The sequence below is a fragment of the Diceros bicornis genome, chromosome 3, assembly GCF_020826845.1.
Source record: "Diceros bicornis minor isolate mBicDic1 chromosome 3, mDicBic1.mat.cur, whole genome shotgun sequence".
In the NCBI taxonomy this organism is placed as follows: Eukaryota; Metazoa; Chordata; class Mammalia; order Perissodactyla; family Rhinocerotidae; genus Diceros; species Diceros bicornis.
The window spans coordinates 26,220,075-26,244,015 of NC_080742.1; the positions used below are offsets into that span (position 1 = coordinate 26,220,075).

Consider the following 23,941-nt stretch of genomic DNA (forward strand, 5'->3'; position numbering starts at 1 on the left):
TTTGCCTTTCTTTTTCATTTTCTTAATGTGTTTTTTTTTTCCTTTGGATACCTAATCACAGCTCATACTGATGGAAAGGGGGACATATCTCCCCCTCGTTACTCCATACCTCTGCCTTTCAGAATGAGCAGTGTGATTAAAATTACAAATATTTTTCAATATGAAAACCAAGTCTGCTTAAAGCAGAAAAGGAGAAAGTCTCTCTGTACTTAAACTTTGTCAGAGGGTTTTACAATTTGTGGAGCATCCTCTGGTTACTGACTAGAAAGCAAGTCTTCCTCATGCACTTGCAAGACTTCGCATGTTAAAGAAGTCTTTGTCCTTGTTAATTATGTGAACTGTGATGTGCTTCGTGCACCACTGCGATACGTGGCCTTGCCTTTGTAATCATGTACCTTGTTTCGTTCTCTGTTCACTCCAGTGGAATTTAGGAAATGCATCATATTGCATTGAAAAGCAAATTGACAATTTTAAGACTTCTTTCCAATAGCTTCAGAAGGGATATTTGAACTTAATCCCTATTGCTATAATTCAAGTTTTTTTACCAAAATAACATTATTCTAAACTCAGAGTAAAAGAATAAGTGTTTTCATCTGAATAAGTTTTAGTGTTGGCTTTCAAAGCTGTCTTATTTCTTATAATCTCTTTTTCAACTGAAAATGACACCTAGAGATGAGTTGATTCTTTTGTAGGTGAAGAGAAAGTATTTGAAATCAGGTGGGGATTTTTGTTGTTGTTTTGTTGTTGCTTTATTTTGTTTTTTCCCTCTAGTTAAGAAAGTGTATTTGTGTGTGTGTGTATGTTGATAGGTGTGTGCTCATTTTCATTCTATAATACGTAAACTTTGATGAACTTCTGAATGAATATTATATATCTGGAACAGAGCAACTGTTTATTTATTTTTCCTATCACCGTAAAATAAGTTATACTCAAAAGGTAATAAAATTGATGGAGAGTTAAGAAATAAGTGGCTTAAAATGTACTCTTGTACAGGCCAAAATTACTTCCATCTCTGAGGCACATTGTTATTGTTCTTCTCTTCAAAGCTATGTTAATGGAGGAACTATGTTTTATGTTAAATAAATCAATGGATTTATTGATTTTTGTGATGTTTTCCTGTCTATGAAATAACTTTCTGTTTCACAAGGAGATACAGTTAGTAAAGGGCTTTTCACAGATGATTGAACTTGATCCTCACAACAATTTCTGATGTAGATGGGCACTAATGTTATTATTATTATTGCTGTTTTAAATATTAAAACCCTGGGGCTCTGAGAAGACAAGCCCAAGATAAGTAGCTGAGCCAAGATTTGAATCCAGACTTCCTGACTCCAAATCCCTTCCTTCCTGTTTCAAATGAAATTTTGGGAGTCAGTTGGTTTTAGTCAATAGCTAGATCATCTTTTATTTTGGTGGCATTTACCAGACTCTACTTGATATGTATGTTATATATGTAAATATGGTTAAAACTGAAATGGAAACAGAGGTAGACACTTCTGTTCTAAAGTCCCCAGTTATAAAGTTCTAAAGTCATGCTTTCAAGTTTAGGAAGATAAAAATATATTTTGAAGTGATTGACAGGTATGCCAGATGTGTAGGTGTGGAACTTATGGTCTCTCATAAGGTCTTTGATGTTGACTTTTCTGTATTTTAGTTCCGTTTTTGGTTTTCCTCCCACAGCTTCTCGATCCTCCTGAGTGTGGCAATGGCTTCATTGAAACTGGAGAGGAGTGTGACTGTGGGACTCCAACGGTAAGTCTCTGGGTGTTTTGGTCAGTTTTTTTTTGAGGTTATTCAGGGTCGTTCCAGGTCCACACACTGAGACATACAGAGCAAGTGTTATGTCTGGAAATTTTATAGGATGTGTGGAAGAAAGATTATTACTGTGAGGTAATACATTATTTTTTTTTTTATTATTGATATTTTAATGGTTTCTAACATTGTGAAATTTTGGGTTGTACATTTTTGTTTGTCCATCACCCCATATATGACTCCCTTCACCCCTTGTGCCCACCCCCCACCCCCACTTCCCGGGTAACCACAGTCCAGTTTTCTCTGTCCATGTGTTGGTTTATATTCCACATATGAGTGAGATCATACAGTGTTTGTCTTTCTCTTTCTGGCTTATTTCACTTAACATAATACGCTCCAGGCCCATCCATGTTGTTGCAAATGGGACGATTTTGTCTTTTTTTATGGCTGAGTAGTATTCCATTGTATATATATACCACATTTTCTTAATCCAATCGTCAGTCGAGGGACACTTAGGTTGCTTCCACTTCTTGGCTATGGTGAATAATGCTGCAATGAACATAGGGGTGCATAAGCCTCTTTGGATTGTTGATTTCAGGTGCATTGGATAGATTCCCAGTAGTGGGATGGCTGGATCATAGGGCATCTCTATTTTTAATTCTTTGAGGAATCTCCATACCGTTTTCCATAGAGGCTGCACCAATTTGCATTCCCACCAGCTGTGTATGAGGGTTCCTGTTTCTCCACATCCTCTCCAACATTTGTTGTTTTTTGTCTTGGTGATTATAGCCATTCTAACGGGCGTGAGGTGGTATCTTAGTGTTGTTTTGATTTGCATTTCCCTGATGATTAGTGATGTTGAGCATCTTTTCATGTGCCTATTGGCCATCTGTATATCTTCCTTGGAGAAGTGTCTGTTCATTTCCTCTGCCCATTTTTTGATCGGGTTGTTTGTTTTTTTGTTGTTCAATTGTGTGAGTTCTTTATATATTATGGAGATCAACCCCTTGTCAGATGTATGTTTTGCAAATATTCTCTCCCAGCTGGTTGGTTGTTTGTTCATCTTGATTCTGGTTTCATTTGTCTTATAAAAGCTCTTTAGTCTGATAAAGTCCCACTTGTTTATTTTTTCTTTAGTTTCCCTAGTCTGGGTAGGCATGTCATCCGAAAAGATTCCTTTAAACCCAATGTCAAATAGTGTGTTGCCTATATTTTCTTCTATGAGTTTTATAGTTTCAGGTCTCACCTTCAGGTCTTTGATCCATTTTGAGTTAATTTTTGTGAATGGCGATAGCACATGGTCCACTTTCATTCTTTTGCATGTGGCTGTCCAGTTTTCCCAACACCATTTATTGAAGAGACTTTCCTTTCTCCATTGCATGTCCTTAGCACCTTTGTCGAAAATTAGCTGTCCGTATATGTGTGGTTTTATTTCTGGGCTTTCAATTCTGTTCCATTGATCTGTGTGTCTGTTTTTGTACCAGTACCATGCTGTTTTGATTACTATTGCTTTGTAGTATGTTTTCAAGTCAGGAATTGTGATGCCTCCTGCTTTGTTCTTTTTCTTTAGGATTTCTTTAGCTATTCGGGGTCTTTTGTTGCCCCATATAAATTTTAGTATTCTTTTTTCTATTTCTGTGAAGAATGTCATTGGGATTCTGATTGGGATTGCATTGAATCTGTAGATTGCTTTAGGTAATATAGACATTTTAACTATGTTTATTCTTCCAATCCACGTGCATGGGATATCTTTCCATTTCTTTATGTCATCGTAGATTTCCCTCAATAATGTCTTGTAGTTCTCATTGTATAGGTCCTTCACCTCCTTGGTAAGATTTATTCCTAGGTATTTTATTCTTTTTGATGCAATTGTAAATGGTATTATCTTTTTGAGCTCTCTTTCTGTTAGTTCATTATTAGCATATAGAAATGCGACTGATTTTTGTAGATTGATTTTGTACCCTGCAACTTTGCTGTAGTTGTTGATTGTTTCTAACAGTTTTCCAACAGATTCTTTAGGGTTTTCTATATATACAATCATGTCATCTGCAAATAGTGAGAGTTTCACTTCTTCGTTACCTATTTGGATTCCTTTTATTCCTTTTTCTTGCCTAATTGCTCTGGCCAAAACCTCCAGTACTATGTTGAACAGGAGTGGTGAGAGTGGGCAGCCCTGCCTCGTTCCTGTTCTCAGAGGAATGGCTTTCAGTCTTTCCCCGTTGAGTATGATGTTAGCTGTGGGTTTGTCATATATGGCCTTTATTATGTTGAGGTACTTTCCTTCTATTCCCATTTTATTGAGAGTTTTTATCATAAATGGATGTTGTATCTTGTCAAATGCCTTCTCTGCGTCTATTGAGACGATCATGTGGTTTTTATTCTTTGTTTTGTTGATGTGATGTATCACGTTGATTGATTTGCGGATGTTGAACCATCCCTGCGTCTCTGGTATAAATCCCACTTGATCATGGTGTATGATCTTTTTAATATATTGTTGTATTCGGTTTGCCAATATTTTGTTGAGGATTTTTGCATCAATGTTCATCAGCGATATTGGCCTGTAATTTTCTTTCGTTGTATTGTCTTTGTCTGGTTTTGGTATCAGGGTGATGTTGGCCTCATAGAATGATTCAGGAAGTGTTCCATCTTCCTCTATTTTTTGGAATAGTTTGAGGAGGATGGGTATTAAATCTTCTTTGAATGTTTGGTAAAATTCACTGGAGAAGCCTTCTGGTCCTGGACTTTTATTTTTTGGGAGGTTTTTGATTACTATTTCAATCTCTTTACTTGTGATTGGTCTATTCAGATTCTCCATTTCTTCTTGGTTCAATTTTGGGAGGTTGTATAAGTCTAAGAATTTATCCATTTCTTCTAGATTGTCCAATTTGTTGGCATATAGTTTCTCATAGTATTCTCTTATAATCCTCTGTATTTCCATGGTATCCGTTGTAATTTCTCCTCTTTCATTTCTAATTTTATTTACTTGAGCCTTTTCTCTTTTTTTCTTAGTTAGCCTGGCTAAGGGTTTGTCTATTTTGTTTATCTTCTCGAAGAACCAACTCTTTGTTTCATTAATCCTTTCTACTGTTTTTTTGGTCTCAATATCATTTATTTCTGCTCTGATTTTTATTATTTCTCTCCTTCTGCTGGCTTTGGGCTTTGTTTGTTCTTCTTTTTCTAGTTCTGTTAGGTGTAATTTAAGGTTGCCTATTAGGGCTTTTTCTTGTTTGTTAAGGTGGGCTTGTATCGCTATGAGTTTCCCTCTCAGGACCGCTTTTGCTGCGTCCCATATGGTTTGATATGGCATGTTATCATTTTCGTTTGTTTCCAGATAGTTTTTGATTTCTCCTTTAATTTCATCAATGATCCATTGGTTGTTCAGTAGCATGTTGTTTAATCTCCACATTTTTGTCACTTTCCCAGTTTTTTTTTCCTGGTTCATTTCCAGTTTCATAGCCTTATGGTCTGAAAAGATGCTTGTTATGATTTCAATCTTCTTAAATTTATTGAGGCTTGCTTTGTTTCCCAACATATGGTCTATCCTAGAGAATGTTCCATGCGCGCTTGAGAAGAATGTGTAGTCAGCTGTTTTTGGGTGGAGTGCTCTGTATATGTCTACTAGGTCCATCTCGTCCAGTTTTTCATTTAAGTCTAATATTTCTTTATTAACTTTTTGTCTGGATGATCTATCCATTGCTGTAAGTGGGGTGTTAAGATCCCCTACTATTATTGTGTTGTTGTTGATTTCTCCTTTTAGGTTTGTTAATAGTTGTTTTATGTACATTGGTGCTCCTATGTTGGGTGCATATATATTTATAAGTGATATGTCTTCTTGATGGAGTGTCCCTTTTATCATTATATATTTCCCTTCTTTGTCTTTCTTAACCTGTTTTATCTTGAAGTCTACTTTGTCTGATATGAGTATGGCAACACCTGCTTTCTTTTGTTTGCCATTAGCTTGGAGTATTGTCTTCCATCCTTTCACTCTGAGCCTGTGCTTGTCTTTAGTGCTAAGATGTGTTTCCTGAAGGCAGCATATTGTTGGGTCTTGCTTTTTAATCCATCCTGCCACTCTGTATCTTTTGATTGGAGAGTTCAATCCATTTACATTTAGGGTAATTATTGAAATATGAGGGTTGAATGTTGCTGTTTTGTCACTTATTTTCTGGTTCTTTTGCATTTCCTTTGTTTCTTGTCCCATTTGTTTTGGACTGCCAATTCAGTTTGGTTGTTCTGTCTTATGATTCTTCTAGTTTTCTCTTTGTTTATCATATGTGGTTTTAATTTGATTATTTGTTTAGTGGTTACCTTGAGGTTTGGGCGAAAAATCTTCTGTATGAGATAGTCCATTATCTGATAGCCTCCTATTTCCTTATACTAAGTCAATTCAGTCACTTTCCTCTTCCCCTTCTAAGTCGTTCTTGTTATACCTTATTCTATCTTGTGTTGTGGCTGTGTGTTTACAGTGATGAGGTTAAATTTATTTTTGGTGAATTTCTTCCTTTGATCTTTGAGTTTAGTATTTAAGTGGTTGCTAACCTATTCCGGTAAAGATCTACTATTTCTCTGATTTTGTCTACCTACTTTTCTCCTTACTCCAAGCTTTGTGTTCCCTTTCTCTTCTTGTTTTCAGGCCTGAGGGCCTTCTTGAGTATTTCTTGTAGTGGCGGTCTCGTGGCCATGAACTCCCTTAGCTTTTGTTTATCTGGGAGAGTTACTATTTCTCCATCATATTTGAAGGATATTTTTGCTGGATAGAGTATTCTTGGCTGAAAGTTTTTGTCTTTTAGTATTTTGAATATATCATTCCAGTCTCTTCTAGCCTGAAAAGTTTCTGTTGAGAAATCCGCTGAGAGCCTGATGGGAGTTCCTTTGTACGTTATTTTTTGTTTTTGTCTAGCTGCCCTTAATATTGTTTCTTTGTCGTTGACCCTGGCTAGCCTTACCACTAGGTGTCGTGGTGAAGGCCTTTGTCTGTTAATATATATAGGCGTCCTGTTGGCTTCGCTTACTGGTATTTCCTGCTCCTTCCCCAGATTTGGGAAATTTTCAGCTATTATTTCCTTGAATAGGCTCTCTGTTCCTCTTTCCCTCTCCTCTCCCTCAGGAATACCTATAATTCTTATGTTACATTTTCTAATAGAGTCCGATATTTCTCGGAGTCTTTCTTCATTTCTTTTTAGTCTTAGTTCTCTCTCTTCTTCCATCTGGAGTATATCTGTATTCCTATCCTCTAAAGTACTAATTCTTTCCTCCATATTGTCAGCTCTGTTCTTTAAAGATTTCAGATTCTCCTTTATCTCCTCCATTGTGTTCTTCATCTCCATCAGCACTGATAGGTTTTTCTTTATGATTTCAATCTCTTTTGTGAAGAAACTCCTAATCTCATTTAATTGTTTGTGTTGTCTCGTATTTCGTTGAGTGTTTTTATGATAGCTATTTTGAAATCTCTGTCATTTAGTTTATGGATTTCTGTGTCTTCGGGGTTGATTTCTGGGTGCTTGTCATTTTGTTTCTGGTCTGGTGATTTCATATATTTTTGCATTGTGGTTCCTGTGTTGGTTTTGATTTTCCTCATCCTGGAAGTCTCTGGTTGCAATTTCCACCTGCCGCCACTGTCTGGTGGTAAAGGGCTGTGTAGTCTAAGCCCCCTGCGCTCTGCCCCAGTTTTTCTGCTGCGATCCGCAGTTTTGTTTTGTTTTGTTTTGTTTTTTTTCCCCACTGCGATCCACGGGTCCAGTCCAGTTTATTCAGGTCTGCCTCGGACCGCTAGATCTGGTCGAGCTGCAGACTCCGGGTTGCGGGGAGGGGGGAGCTCTCTCTTTTGCCCTCTGGGTCCCTGACGTGGGAGGCTTCTCGTTTGCCCCTCTTTATCAGCTCTCTGGGTTGCTCAGATGTTGATGGTAGCCCTGTGGCTCCTCTGAGCCCTCTGAGCCCTCTGTGCGGGAGTTTCCCACTGGCTGAGAGAGCCCGAAGAGCTACAGTTTCCCGCCGAGGGCCGCCCCTCCCCCCTCTCTGGGAGCCGCGCGGACCGGATCGCTGATCTGATGGGGAGGGAGCGGAGTTCTCCTTACCTCTCCCCACTTCCTCCGGGGGCCCAGCACGTTCCGCTCTCAGATGTGCGGCAGTGTGGATCCCTCCGCTCTAGCTTTTCACTGTCTGGGATTCCGTTGTTGGTCTGTGGCTGTTACTTTTGTTGTATCTTGTGGGGGAAGAATTCACGGGAAAGCTCACTCCGCCATGATGCTGACGTCACTCCGCCAATACATTATTTTTTTAAATATCCTGGTACTTTCAGGAAAATGACACCATTTTCTGATATTTTGCAAATGTTTATATTCCTTAGGAATGTGCCCTTGAAGGAGCAGAGTGTTGTAAGAAATGTACCTTGACTCAAGACTCTCAATGCAGTGATGGTCTTTGTTGTAAAAAGTGCAAGGTAAATAAATGTTGGATAATGACCAATTGACAAAAGAGGGGACATATTTTATTAAATCGTCAAGGCCAGGTAAATATAATGTAACAATAATAATAGTATCCAACATATACTGTATTAAAGTGACTAAGCGCCAGCTGCTTTTACAGGATCCTCACAAAATCTCGTGAGGTGTGGTTACTATTTTTATTCTCATCTAACAGATGAGAACATTGAGGCATGTAGTAGTGAAATTCTTTGCCGAGGGTCTTACGCCAAAGAAGTCAGGAAGCTAGGGCCTGAACCTTGGTAATATCTGGAGTTTGTCCTCTCGCTGCTCCCTCCCTGAGGAGCATGCACATTAAATGATCCAGGTGTTACTAATCTTTGAATGATGTTTTTCCTTTCTTGGTAAAGCCATGTGGATATTCAATAGATCCCTCTTTTCTTGCTGCTCAGCTTGGTATATCTCTTGATTTAGCTATTGAGGGAGCAAGAGCTATACTTTTAGACATGATAACACCTTACATGTGTTATTGTGCATGAGAGTTTAGAATGCATCTTTACACACATTATCTGTTTTCATCCTCTCAATAGCATCCTCATACCTGTCTCCAAATACTTAAGCCTTTGTATTAAGACTAACAGTTATTTGAGGCTTACCTTTTTCAAAGAAATCTATTTCTTTTTTCTCTTCTCATATAAAATCTTCTATAATATTCTACATTATTTCTGAGGTTTAATATCTGTCTCTTTCAGTCTGTACATTTTATGGAGGCAGAACCAAGGGCTTACAGAGTAATTGGTACAGGTTCTAAGTAAATATTTGTTGAATGAATGAATAAATGTGCACAGCATTCTCTTTCTGATTCTTTGCTGATTGACTAACTTTAGTCTAATGAATTAAGGGAGAGTGAAATGTGAACCTATCATGTTAAGGATCTGCTGTGTGCCAGAGACTGTGCTAGGCTCTTTTAATTTATATCATCTTGTATCTGCGTTTCCCAAAGCTGGCACAATTCACATTTTTGGCTGGATAATTTGTTGTAAGGGTGTGTTTTGTTTATTGTAGAATATTTAGGAGCATCCATGACTTCTACTTCCAGATGCAAGCACCACCCTTCCTAGTTGTGCCGTCCAAAAATGTCTCCAGACAGTGCCAGATGTCCCCTTGGGGGAAAAATCACTCCTAGTTGAGACCACTGTCAAAGATAATGCTCACAACCACACTTTTGGGGTAGGCGTTATTATCCTGATTTTTCCAATTGAGCAATCCCAGTCTCAAGGAAGCGAAATAACCTGCCAGGCTCATTCAGTAAGGAGTAGATGTGCAGTTACATCCAGATTTGGTGGCAGTAATTTCTGTTGTTTGCACTTTACCACTGTGTCTGTGGCAGCTTTTAAAGATAGGCAAGGCACTGGCAGAGATCTCTGAAAGCACTCTCTAAAAAAGGAAGATTAAACCAGATGTGAAACAGACATTCTTTCATTTTGGCTACCTCAAATGTTTATTCTGTTGGCCTCTCCAGCTGCTATAACAAGGGATCCCCAATGGCTTATTTAAATCCTCGATGTTTTAAGTCTGCCCATCCGTAAAATGCATTTAATTATGCCATTTTTTCTTTGATTTAAGAATTAGGTTCTTTGTGATATAATCGTTTCAAGGAACAAGTACAAAATAATAAAATTAAAATACATACAATAAAATGGCATCATTAGCTTTCCCACAAATAAGTTACTGCTGTACCAGTCTAGTAAGATCTTTTTTGCCACTTTCTCTACCCCACACCTCCCACTCTCACCCCCACCCTGCGCCTCTGGAGGAGCCAGAGGCAGGGTAGTGAATGGAGGAGGGGGAATAGAAGAACAAGATGAGAAATCACGTGTATCTCTTCTTTTTCTACATATATTTGTAATAATGTATCTGTCAGTCAGAGTTGGCAAACTTTTTTTGTAAAAAGCTAAATAGTAAATAGTTTAGGCTTTGTGGGTCATAAGGGCTCTGTCTCAGTTACTCAACTTTACCGTTGAAAGCAGCTAGCAAAAATACAGGAACAAATAGGTGTGACTCTGTTCTAGTAAAACTTTACTTATAAAAACAGGCGGCCAAACCAAATTTTGCCCTTAAGCCATAATTTGTAGGCTCCTGCTTATTTACTTATCTGTTATTTTTCTCCTTCCATTAGTATGTAAGTTCCAAGAGGGCAGGGGTTTGAGCTGGTTTATTTACTGCTGTATCCTATCACTTAGAGCAGGTCCTCCTTCCCTGTGCTTTTGTTTCCTGTCATTTCTTGAACATTTACACTCTCACATGAACTCTACCTTAAATCTGCTCGTATTTCTGCCTTAGATGTTCTGAAATGGTGACTTACCCCAATCCCAAGGAGGAAGAGAACCAGAGTATATGAAATTATCTTGTTTATTTCTTTATTTTTATGGCCTACTTACCCCCACTAAAATGTAAGTTCCTTGTGAACAGGATTCTTGTGTTTTATTCTCCGTTGAGTTTCCAGGGGCTAGAAAGTGCCACCTTTTATTCTCCGTTGCGTGCCACTGGCTAGAAAGTACCTGGCACATTTTAATGCCTAGCAAATACTTGATAAATGAACACAAATTTTGTTTGGATCTTCTAAAAATATATGTGGGATCCTGATTGGAGTTGGTAGTGTACTGTTCATGTTCTAGGAACAACAGGAAACTCAAATACCTGGAGGATTGAGAGCAAAGGAGAGAAGATGAAAGTGTAGAGGGGCTCTTGAATAATGTGTTCATTTGTGTGAGCAGAGATAAGAACATAGAAGACCCAGCCCCAAATATTAACATTTTGGAGAGGGAAGGAGAATGGGATTGAAGAGGAGAGGAGCAGAATGATAACTTTATGTATCTGTTTGTGATGTTATAATGAATACTCTTGCAATTTATAGATCCAATGAGCTTAAAAAATTTTTTGTACAACTCCCACACTTAGAAGAAATATTTGAGGTGGTTGAAAACAGACGAAAAAAAAAAAAAAACTCCCCTACGCAAGTACAAATAATAGAAACATTAGAAGAGAATAAAAGACCAAGGTATAGATCTATGTAAAAATGAGGCAGGAGAGAAGGGAAAGGAAAGCATGGGAGGAAATAGCTTTGCCGGAAAATCTAACTTTTGCAAGTCAGGCCAAAATGTAACTTTCAAATTCTTGGCAGATAGGGCAAAAAAGAGTAATATGGTAAAGGTGCCAGTAAGAATGAAGGGTAAAGTGTCAATCCAAAAGCTATTTGGAAGGAAGAATTACTAGAACTTGGACTAACTTGTCCTTCTAGTGGAGATGTACCATCAAGCACTGTCCTATTTTAGCAAGATATTGTAAGGCTTATGTGTGATGACTATGCGAATTACTTCATACCAGAGAAACTCTCTCTGAGAACTGTTAGATTAACATTTCATTCAGTAACTGTGATTTTCACAGACTACCATCTTAAAATAGTTTAAGATAGTCCAATCCAAAAAATATTTATTCTTTTTGCCTTTTTTCAGATGATCCTGTGAGAGTTTTTTTTCTTTGACAGTTTTACACACTGATTTCCATTCATTTTAGTTTCAGCCTGTGGGGACTGTGTGCCGAGAAGCAGTAAATGATTGTGATATTCGTGAAACATGCTCAGGAAATTCAAGCCAGGTAATTTAAGAATACTTATTCTAAACCCAATAGGAAAAAGCAGGAGTATCTTGAGTGCACTGACCCCCAGGTGAAATGGAAGTAGACAAGATGCTCATGTCTCTCTCACATCAACTCTCACTCCCTCGTGATTTATTTTTCAGGAATTTAAGTTTCAGTAATCAAAGTTTGACCAGATGTTCAGCATAATTTCGTCTTAATGTTGAACTAACTTAAGACTACACGCATGCCTTAACTATTTTATTTTTGTTTTAAGTAGAGAGTAGAAGGCATTTGCTTTTTGTCTAGTTAGTGAGTGAGGAAACAAAAAGTCTCTTTCTCTTCAGCTGGTTCAAAGAGGAGTCAGCCAAGGCAGAGAGACCCACAGAGCACTGGGTTCTGAGAAGAGGCCCGTTTCTCTGTCTTGACTCTTGTTTATCTGAGATAGCTGTTTATCTGATATCTTAATAATAAATGGAAAAAATTACAGTTGTGTGATCTTTAAAAAATGTTGTCAAGCTATTAAAAACTCTCTTATTGTTGGTTTTAAATGACTAGGGAAATGAAAAAATAAACTAGTATTTATTTAGCACACCAAATTAAAACAGAAACATTGAGAATTAAAGTGTTTTCTTTCTTTGTCAAAAACTTATCAAGAGTAGTTTGAACTGTGCATGCCTTCTTCTTGTCGTAAACCTTGTGATACATAGTGAGTATCTTTTCCATGCATTGTTGAATTGTCATAGTCCTTTCTAAGTTTGGATCAGCTTTCAACATTTTATCCTTTGTGCTTTCAATGTCATGAAATACTTCCAAGACCTGCGAAGATGTGAATGTGAAGTTTTTTGCCGAACAGCAGTATCAACATTCCCACAGTCAGAGATATTTTTCTATACCTCTGTTTACATTTGATTAGAATTTCACTTCCAGTGTCATAATTTTTCATTTCTTTACTGCACTTTCATCTTTGTGGGGCAGTTCCCTCTTTTGACTATTCAGTTTTATAAAATGTCACGTGATATCACCCAGAGACAGAGAGGCAGCACTACACACTTTGTTGTCTATGCATGAACTGAATGAACAGATGGGAAGTGACCAGTCACTGATAGGCTTTGAAAAAAGTGACAAGATGGGTCATTGACCATGATGTGTATCTGTTACTTACCTAGTGATCAGCGGACTGATGAGCTAGTCGCAAAGTTTGCGCTTTATGTAATTGCTCACAGTTAATATACTTCAGTTACTGAAGTTGGAACTGTGTCGATGGGGTACTGGTGTTATTTAACTAAACCATGGTAACTAAAATTCATGCCTATTGGAGCCACGATAAATGAAGACTGCCTACATTTTTTTTCCTCTAGAGAAGAGGAATTCAATAGTGGTGTACCTACATTAATCATTAAAAATGCTTTATTTAAGGGACTGGCCCCGTGGCGTAGCGGTTAAGTTTGCGTGGCAGCCCGGCGTTTGCAGGTTCGGATCCCTGGCACGCACCAATGCACCGCTCGTCAAGCCATGCGTAGTGGCGTCCCATATAAAGTAGAGGAAGATGGGCACGGATGTTAGCCCAGGGCCAGTCTTCCTCAGCAAAAAGAGGATTGGCATCAGATGTTAGCTCAGGGCTGATCTTCCTCATACACACACAACAGAAAAAGAAAAAAAAAAGCTTTATTTAAAAGGTAGTCATTCTAAGAGGTTAAAGATCTTTCATGTAAAACTATTTTCCTTTCTTACTCTTTAATTAGCATTGTTTATCTCAGCTAACACCTAGTGATGATAAGGATATGGTGAGTGATTACCTCATAGGTTCCTGGAGGGAAAGTATATTAGAGCAACTTTTCTGGACTGTGATTATACGATAAGCAGTAATTTCAAAAGAATCCTAAATCCAAAAATGATGTAGATACAAAGATGCTCTTGTTGCGTTAGTTGTAACAGCATTAATTTGAAATAATTATAAGTGAATATTTTAGTACATTGTTTATATGGTTTATTAGCTCAGTGCAGTGTGTTATAGCTATTGAAGATGACACCTACAAAAAAGTTTATTAGACATGAGGAAATTCATATGATGAAAGTAAAAGGAAGAAGCAGAATATGAAATATTAGCTATAACTTGGTTATACTTATGTTTAAAAATATCAAAATTTGTAAAAAAAAAAAAAAGGTAGAGAAAAAATGTACCAAAATATAAAAAATGGTTGTCTTTGGGTGGTGGGAATATGAGAGACGTTTGTCTTTCATTTTTTTTTTTTACTTTTTTACATTTTTTAACTTTTCTCAAATAAGTATATAATTGCTATAATGATAGAAAAAATGTATAATAAATTTAAAAATTACTGTCTGTTTATAGCCACACAAGAATGCTTTGCAATTTTCTTCAATTGTTACAAGAAAAAAAAGGGAGAGAGGCTATAAAGCATGTCTTTTTCTAATATGCCCAAAGTAGACTTCTGCTCTAGAGTCATTTTAAGTGTAAGGGCTGTTTTGCTTCTCGTGGTAAAAAAGAGGAAACTATAGTTGTTGCTCCATCTGTATTGGCATCCTCCTTGCTTTTGTTTTGTGCTGTTGTTTTTCTTGCTCTGAGGAGTAGTGTATCTGAATATATTAGCTGAGTTATTACTGTCAGTTCTTTTTATTTGCTACTATGAAATCAACTGTTTTTGCCTCTGGTAGGTCCATATTTTTAGGGGAAAGTGTACCAATTGTTGTATTTCCTTTTGCTTTCTCTTGATCTTTTTTGTTTTTATTTTCATATGGTTTAACAGACTAGCCATATTATCAGGCTTTATTTTTAAAATGAAAACAGTAAAGAGATTAGCTTAGCCTGATATTTTGCTGTGTATTCGGTTCATAGTTCTGTTTTCTTTTCCTAGTGTGCCCCAAATATTCATAAAATGGATGGATATTCATGTGATGGTGTTCAGGTAGGTTACTTCGTCTTGACCTAAATTTCTCATGTGTACCAGCATGAAAGGAATACTGAATCTTAACAAAATAGGAAGATCAATTTAAATGTCTCATAATCAATTCTGAAGATAAAAGGCCTTTATGATACCTATCTACTAGTTTTCCCAGTCATATTTACTTTTCCAGTTATCTGACATAAGCAGACATTGCATTGCTAATAGGTATGCTTTTCTGTTTTAGGGAATTTGCTTTGGAGGAAGATGTAAAACCAGGGATAGACAATGCAAATACATCTGGGGGCAAAGTAAGTAAATAGTGTGGCTTGATCAATTTCAAAGTATGATGTCAGGCTGACTTCTCAAGGACGTGTGGGCTGGAAGTAAATTTTTGTCCACTTTATGACTGGGGGATTCTCAAAACCACTGCAGGTCTTAGCAGGAGCACTTTTGTGGAAATTAGAGAAAGGCACCTCTTTAGAGAAGACACAGCCCCATACATCTGGGCCCATTGGCAGTGCCTTTAGATAAGACAGAGGTGCCTTTGCTGCCAGGCAGGTGAAGTCCACTCCAGGGCATGTAGCCTGGAGAATAGAGCAAACTTGGATTTTAGTTACTTATACTCTCCTCAGCTAAGTGTCCTTAAGCAAACCTGTACAACTGTATGAGATGGACATGGACTCTGGATAGGGCACCCTTGGCTTAGAACTGTAGCACTTTAGCTAGAGTTGCTTTTTCTTCCTCAACTATCTTTCTTAAACTACTAGCTGGCTTTCTAAGTTATAGGTGACCTTCTGCTGAGGTAGCCCTGCTGTATCAGAAAGAAATTTTAATGTTATTTCCTTCAAAGTTTGTCAGATTTTCAGAGGTAAATATATAACATTTATATTTCACCATATTATTTAAAATATATCTCTACTTAAATTTATATTTAAATGTTGAGTAATATATTTTTTCCAGAAGTATTACTGGCCCTTTTGAAAGCAGTTTTTGTTTTAAACTCTTTCAGAAGATAATTTATGCTAGAAAGCAAGCTATAAAGATAATTATCCTTAATTGTCACAAATAGTGGCTATAGTCCTTTTGGGAGGGGAAGTGTATGCTCTCTTTTGAACAACTAGAGAAACATTGGGATGAGGGAAACATTTTGTCATGCAGGTTTTTACTCTGAACAAAGAGATACAGTTTTTGTTTCTTCCACTTGAGAAAAAAATACTAGCTGACAGCAAGAAGTAGGAAAAGAAACTACTAACATAATTCGTTTTTAAAAAATGTGTATACACCAACATTAATCTTTTGATTAGATTGCAAAAGCCATTTTGGTCTAATTCTTGGATAGCTCTGTAAACCAACCTGCCTTTAGCAAAAATAAAATCCTGACCAAGATGCAGATGTACCTTAAAATGTTATTTGACTCTCAGAGATTTAGCATGAATTCAAGCTTGTCTAAAAGCAGAATAAAATTAAGCTGTTTTTGATAGCTGTTAAGAATTAGTAAACAAGGTAGAAATTGTACCACTGTTTCTTGAATCTTTAATTATAGTGCATAAATATTTTAATAAAATTGTCTTTATGAATAATAAAAGTTGCCAAGTGAGAAATCTGTGCGTTATATTTGGCACTGAGATTAAAGCATGGAGTGTTTATTCAAGGAACCACTTGGTAGCATCTTCCCCTAATTATTGGCCAAATTCTGAGAAATGTTGTTCTTGCAGCCTATAGCCTGAATCTTATCAAAGATCTAAATAGATTCTTTTTTCCAAATTTCAAATGGACAATCATGAAAAATGTACCTGAGTCATGGATGTCGATGGTATAGGAAAACTGTTATGAACCCTGGGTACAATTTCTGGAATTGAGAACATTTTAGTGAAGAAGAGTCCTTAAATGGCTATTTTCCCTTAACTGCAAACATTTTGAGCAGGTCACATGTTGTATCCGTCACTGATAGAAAACTCTATTCTGCTTCAGAGGTGATGGCATCAGACAAATACTGCTATGAGAAGCTGAATATTGAAGGGACCGAGAAGGGTAATTGTGGTAAAGACAAAGACACGTGGATACAGTGCAACAAACGGTGAGATGGAGATTAGCTCAGAGTTTATCCCTTTGTTAATTACGAGCATTACTTTTTGAGTGACCAGAGTCTTTCCTGTTTCTGCATCCTACAAAGCGTTCTGTTGCCTATTCACCTCATCTCTTCCCAGCCTTCAAGCATCACCTTTGCATAAGGCTGCCAAATCTTAACACATATGCTTACTTCTCCTAAGACTCAGGAGAAGCCTTCTTGTAGCCTCCTCAGGACTTTCTCACCCAGAAGACACCTACCAGCATCTCGAAAGCAGCAAAAATTAAAGCCACCAGAATATGTACTCAATTAACTGGCTCTGACTTTTCTAAACCACTGTTTTTGCCAAAGGTCTTAAGATCTCACTGTCCTTCTGTTTAGAAGCCTCAGGATGATCCTTGACTCTGCCTTCCCTCTGGCACATTGTCCAAATGCCCATCATGTCCATTCTTCTCTTTTACTCCCCCACCATTTGTCTTTAATTCCTCCCTTTATTTCCATTCCTATCACATTACCCCAACTAAGACCTGCATTAACTCTTCAGCTATTACAAAAGTCTCTTAACCATTTTCTGTGCCAGTAGTCTCTAGTATGCTGCCATCAAAATAATCTTCTACTGAATCCTTTTGACCATGTCAATTCTTTGTTCAGATTTTACTGATTCCACATAGCTAATTAATAGTAAGAATAATACCCAACATTTATTGAGTGCATATTGTATGCTAAGCACTGTATTACACTTTACATAAGCTATGTTATTTAATGTTTATGGCGGTTCTCCTCATTTTTCGGATGAGGAAACTGAGGCACAGTTAATTAATTTGACCAAGGTCGTGTAGCTAGGATGTAATAGAAGCAGAATTAGTATTCAGGCAGCCTGATTTCAGACTCTTTCTTAACCACTTTGTTGAATGTCATACTGCATGGTTTAATAAACAAAATGGAGCCTTAGTTTGGCACCGTACCTCCTCAACAATTTGCCCCCAACTTCCATTTTTTGTTTTTTCTTCTTTACTCTTCCAAAGTATAGCAAACCTTTGTATTCCTAATACGTGCATTATATTGTCCTACCTCCATGCCTATGCTTGTGCTACTCCTTCCTCTGGAAGCACTCTTTATACCCACTCCATTACTACTCAAAAATATATCCATTCTTCAAAGCCCCTCCTGGATAGTGCTTTCTCTAGACATCCTTTCTGGATTTACTCTAGAAATAAATCATCTCCCTCTTCTCCTCTGAACTCCCACAGCCCTTTATACTATTCTTATGTCCCTTGTCCCCAACTCTGTGTTTTATAGTTGTTTATGTGATTTCTCTTCTCATCCAGAGTATAATTTCCTCGAGGATAAAAATCATGCCTAGTTTTCTTTATATATCCTATAGTACTTAGTAAGCTCCGTATACATAAATGACACTCAAAAAATTGTTGAATGACTATCTCCTCTGTGTTAGGAAAGCATTTTTGTTTATGACAGATACAATAAAATGGTAATATAACTTTAAAAAATTATTTTTTAGGAATGAATTAATACGTATTTTTTCTATGTTGGTAATAGATACAAGTCCTGAGTTTTCTCTTTTATCCATCTGATACATCCTAATATTTCCATGTATAATCTTGCTGGTCTACTAATCAGTCTTCACAAGATATTTATTAGAATATGTGATTATCGTTATCTATAGTAATAATTAAAATGTATTAGATATAGAGAATATAGAAGATAGTATTTAATACCAGTGAAAATATTTTAAAAGGTAAATTAGAATTGTGTGTCATAGTTGTGGGAGTAGTGAAATATATTGAAGAAGGGATCATGAGCCTATGTGGTTGAGAATCTATGAAATACGTGCAATATATAATCTCTTCTTTAATTCTGGGGCAACAGGTTGAACAAAGCTGTATTCCAAAAGAATATTCATCCAAAGGTGATTGATTCACTTGTCAAATATTAAAATTTTTTTAAGCATATCCAGTGATGTGTTATGGGGAAATAGATTCTGATATAAAAGAAGTCTATTTGATGGATACTTTCTTTAGATAAATACTTGAACTAATGGATAGTAAAGGAAAAGCTGGAAAACAATTGGGATTTTGGCATACCAGTGAGTTTCAGAGAAGACATTTTTTAAAGCAGGGGGCAAACTACTTTGGGATTATTTTATTTTGGTTGTAATTTGAGCAAATAATGTAGTTGATGAAAAACAAATGCTGAAGTGAGATAAGATTATCATTCTAATTGTACATGGTTTGCTGTATGGGGAAAGAAGTAGAATAAATAATTGCTGCTCTTTCAACACAGGGATGTGCTTTGTGGTTACCTTCTGTGTACCAATATTGGTAGTACTCCAAGGCTTGGAGAACTCGATGGTGAAATCACATCGACTTTAGTTGTGCAGCAGGGAAGAACCTTAAACTGCAGGTAATTATCTAACCATTCTATGAGAACATCTTACTACCCGAGGAATGCAGTTTAGAATTACTTCTGTTTTTTGTTCATGTGCGTGTTAGTAAACTGAAATAGAGTCTAGTCCGTAGAGATGATTGAGTAAATCCTGACAGAAAAGAGATGAAAAGAAGATAAGAATTAGTTTAATGTGGTTTCTAGAGTTATGTTTAATTGGTCAGTAAAATCTTGCAGAGTTTAGTTTGCATTTCATTCTAATTAAGGAAAATGAATGAGGAATTTTAGGTAAAATTAGTGGATTAAATATATGCATCTTCTTTTGTTCCCTTCTGAAATCCCGCTAAAATGACACTAAATGGATCTTTTTTAGCATTCGTATATTCACAGGGAGGCAGAGAAAGGGAGAGGAGACAATAGCAACAAAATTTTGGAATGTGGAAAGCAAATGGATGTTTGTCAAGTGATTATCAAAACTAAGAGAGCTGGATTTCTAAGTCAGTAATGGGGAAAATCGAGAACTAACCCAATATGTACTGTGAGTTCCCCAAAGGCTCAAAAATGGGCAGCAGCATCTACTTGTGGAAAAAAGAGTAAAGAAATTGGGGGCAGAGGAAGGGGCTAAAATAAAGATTAGTGGAAGTCTGTTAAAGAAGCAGCTATAGCCACAGATTACTTCCCTGACTCAGCTAAACAGGGGATTGCCCCCTTTCCTCTGGAAGATTTGAGCTTTACATTCTGCAAAGAATAAACCAGAAGGTTTCCAAACTGAGGGACAACAGGCAGTGGTGATATCATGGTTGTATGGAAGTGATCCAAACTCATTGATGTTCAGTCAGAAAGCCCTAGAATTTCCAATCATCTATCTGATCCCTCAACTCAAATATGAGCAGATTATCAGACATGCAAAGAAAGTCTATAACATGGAAAAAAAAAAAGAGAGATAAAAACAACCAATGAGAAAAAAAACAACCACCTATGAATATTTATGAGAGATAAGATACCTCTATCATGAAGCAAGAATAGAGTGCTGTTTTAAAAAGTAAAGAACATTGAGATAAGGGAAAAAATGCTGTTGGAAATTAAAAATATGATGGCAGAAATTAAACTCAGTAGTTGAGACTATCTCCCAGAAATTAGGGCAGAAGAGGCAAAGAAATGGAACATATGGAAAAGCTCACCGAGTTAGAATAGAAATAATAAGGGACAGAGAAAACAGCAGGGAGGAAATAGGCAATGAGTAACTGAAGAGTATTGTCTAGAACGGAAGGACTTGAATTTCCATATTAACTGGCTCACCAAGCGAAATTAGAGGCACATCTAAAGATATCATTATGCAATTTCAGAATCTTAAGACAAAGAAAAGAATCCCAAACATTTCCAGAGAGGAGGGGAAAAAAAAGAATCAGGCATTAGAATGGCTTAAGATCTATCAGTAGGAGCCCTGGGAGCCAGAAGACAATGGAGTAAGTGTTTTCCAAACTAGAATTCTGTACCCAGGCAAAATATCAATCAAGTGTGAGGGTAGAAAATAAAGATACTTTTAATAGGCTAGTTTCCCCCAAGTTTACTCCCCTATACCCTTTCTCAGCAAGCTCCTGAAAACTGTGCTCCACCAAAATGAAGGCGTAAACTAAGAAAGAGAAAGGCGAGGAATTTAGGAAACAGGATACCCACCATGAAGGGAGACAAGGCAATCCTGCAGTGAATGTTGAGGGGAAATCCAAGATGTACCGCTGTGCACCAGGACCAGGGGATAACCAGATCAGATAGGAGCAGGGGAGACTCTGGATAGACACTCCAGGAGAGATTTCTACAGGAAGATGAACTGATGATATTCAGACACTTCTTGAGTGGAGATTTTGACAGCAGAGTTGGATTAGTTTTGAGTTAGAGATAAATTCTTAGAAAAGTAGGCAAAGAAACAGCAAAGAAACAAGAGATGTGCTAATCTGAGAGAAAATAAAAAATTGTTCAGGAAACGGGTTTAATTATGGCAATACTATATTGCTCAACTGAAGAACATAGTCATTATAATGTGCATATTTGTTATTAATTTAACTTGATTAAACAAAATTTATGATGGGAGGATAGGGAAAAGAGAAATTCTCACATTTCATGGAGGGAAGTCAATTGATAATACTTAAAATGGATTAATAAAAAATAATGACACAAGCTCATTATGTAAAGATATGTACATAAATAACAAAAGAATCAATTAAGAATAGAAAATGGTTTCTTCCAGGGAGGGATATATGGAGGAGTAGGGGGCAGCAAGCCACTTTATAGCATTTGAAAAACCAGTTTCTCTCTTTGACTCTTTATATGCATGTATAATTTTGATAAAAATAAATAAATAAAAAGGATAGAGATTTTTGTACCAGTATTGACATGACACCATATGAATAAATTGATTATGAATATACATTTTCAGTTCCTATTCTGTTTATTTTTTTATTCCTACATGACATGTAGGCTTGCTATATTGAATAGTGAAGTTACATAGGTTTAGCCAGTTCTCAAATATAATTTATAAATATAGCAATTTTTTGGAAAATGTAAACCAAAACCAGTTCTCATCTACATTCAAAACGTTTTGAAATCTTCAAAGCTACTTACTTATGAAATCAAATACTAATCATAATGGCTTACTCGACTTGTACATAAAGGCAAGGCAAAATGATAAAACCATTTCAATTCAGGCCCTTGTTATAATAATGTTTAAATCCTAAAATATATCAGTATCTCTGAAAAGAATTAGATCGAAAGATTCTATTGCTTTCTTCATTTAGAGGTTGAAAATGCTTATGCTACTGTTTTTTATTAGATGATTAATAGAAAATAGAGAAATTGATACTGCCCACTTTTTAGTGTTTAAGCATAGTCTCAAGAGGAATGTGAATTAATGGAATCCCATTTTCTTTTTGCTCTCAATTGACTTTTAGTGGTGGGCATGTTAAGCTTGAAGAAGATGTAGATCTTGGCTATGTGGAAGATGGGACACCTTGTGGTCCCCAAATGATGTGCTTAGCACACAGGTGTCTTCCTGTGGCTTCCTTCAACTTTAGTACATGCTTGAGCAATAAAGAAGGCACTGTTTGTTCAGGAAACGGAGTAAGTATTCAGTACCTCCCTGTGGGGGAACTATTCGTTTCTTTTATATCACAGAAATAGATATGACCCTAAACTGCATATTCCTGTAATAATGGAAAACATATTTATTTGTGTTTCTAGCTGGTATATAATCAGTTATTTGGGCATAGTCATTTGAGTATTTCTGTTGTGTAATCTGCAAAAGCCTGGGAATAAGAAAAAATATAATCTTCCTAACCAAATTCTTCTGTCTTCCTTTTTTATTGTTATGTTAATGTGATCTCATGTCATATAATGCCAGCTTTCCCCAAGTGATCTGGGAGATAAATTTTAACAAACTATAGTGGGATAAAAAAGAGTAAAAAGCAGGGGCAGTGGCCACAGCATGTAACAACTGGTGTGGTTCAGGCACTGACTGGTTAGAACAGACCGTAAATAACTGCTGTAGCCACACCAGTGGCTACCAGCTGAGGGTGACTCCTAGAAATAAAATCAGAATAGTTTAGGGAAATGTTTCTCACAGATGAACAGAAAGAATGGCATTATTTAAAAGACTAAATTCAGTTAGGAATTCCTATACTAACACAAAGTTTTTTGGTTCTTTTTCTTTTGACGTGTGCTGTGATTTTGTTTTTACCCTCATTCCACGTTTTTTGCTTGATTGAATGGCTTGTATTATCTAGTTGAGGTAAAGGATCCCTGTCCTGGAATTGTAAGCCTTCAATCCTGGTCATATGCCAAGAATTTCCTTAGGGAGGTCTTACTAATTGTTACTCTTTGCCAAAGAATAGGAATTCTTATGGCACATGAGAATAGAGAAGGCATATAGTAAGTAGTTCTGCTCCTATAAAGGGATCTGCTAAGTCTTTTTTCCTTAATAATTAAGAGAATATTAGGGGGAAATGCTTTTTGGGGGCACATGGGAAAGAATAATGAAATTATTTCTTGATCATTCATGCTAATGAATAATCGTATCTTCATCTAGAATCCTGAGTATATGACACAGAAACCAAACATAGCTTGTTGTGTTAATTAACTATCTGTTTAATGAATGAGTAAAAGAGTGATAGACACAAGTAAATCGGGTGGCAAATAGCACCCAAATTATTTACAATAATTATGCATTAAACAGAGAGGTTATATCCTATGTATTTTTAACTTACGGTAACTCAACTCTGTATATGTGACAAAAATTAAAATGAGAAATGCAGTAGATATCCTCTATATACTATACATTGTGTAGTTAAGAGTGTGAGCTTGGAATCAGACAGTCTGAGTTTGAATCCCAGCTCTGCTTCTTTCACTTCTAACTGGCTGAGATTGGGCAAATTACGTAGCCTCTCTGTGATTCAGTTTCTTCCTCTGTAAAATGAGAATAGTAATATTGCCTACTGTATGGGAATGTTGAGAAGAATCAATGAGTTAATACTTGTAACTTATATGTAATATTTAAAACAATGCCTGTGACATAGTGTGTTCAATAAATGTTAGCTATGACTTGATTTATTATGATCACTGGACACTGGTATCACTGTCTGTTCTTGTCACTATATCACTGGTGCTGTTGTATGAGATGGAAACTGATACTTGGAGAAGCCAGTTGAGCTGGTTAAGGTCGGTTGGTAAGACAGTCGTGAACTGGGGACTCAAACCCAGGCCTT

General features: G+C 36.7%; 1 protein-coding gene across 10 annotated transcripts in view; it reads left to right on the top strand.

The window, feature by feature from the left end:
- Nucleotides 1-23,941, top strand: part of ADAM22 (ADAM metallopeptidase domain 22) — a 215,805-nt gene that overhangs the window by 161,051 nt on the left and 30,813 nt on the right. For all 10 annotated transcript variants that reach the window (XM_058524953.1, XM_058524944.1, XM_058524962.1 and 7 more), the window contains 8 exons: nucleotides 1,681-1,752; nucleotides 8,099-8,191; nucleotides 11,751-11,831; nucleotides 14,687-14,737; nucleotides 14,961-15,024; nucleotides 16,688-16,793; nucleotides 19,086-19,205; nucleotides 22,133-22,301. In XM_058524953.1, coding sequence (XP_058380936.1) covers nucleotides 1,681-1,752; nucleotides 8,099-8,191; nucleotides 11,751-11,831; nucleotides 14,687-14,737; nucleotides 14,961-15,024; nucleotides 16,688-16,793; nucleotides 19,086-19,205; nucleotides 22,133-22,301 — 756 coding nt within the window. The remainder of the gene's footprint in view (nucleotides 1-1,680; nucleotides 1,753-8,098; nucleotides 8,192-11,750; nucleotides 11,832-14,686; nucleotides 14,738-14,960; nucleotides 15,025-16,687; nucleotides 16,794-19,085; nucleotides 19,206-22,132; nucleotides 22,302-23,941) is intronic.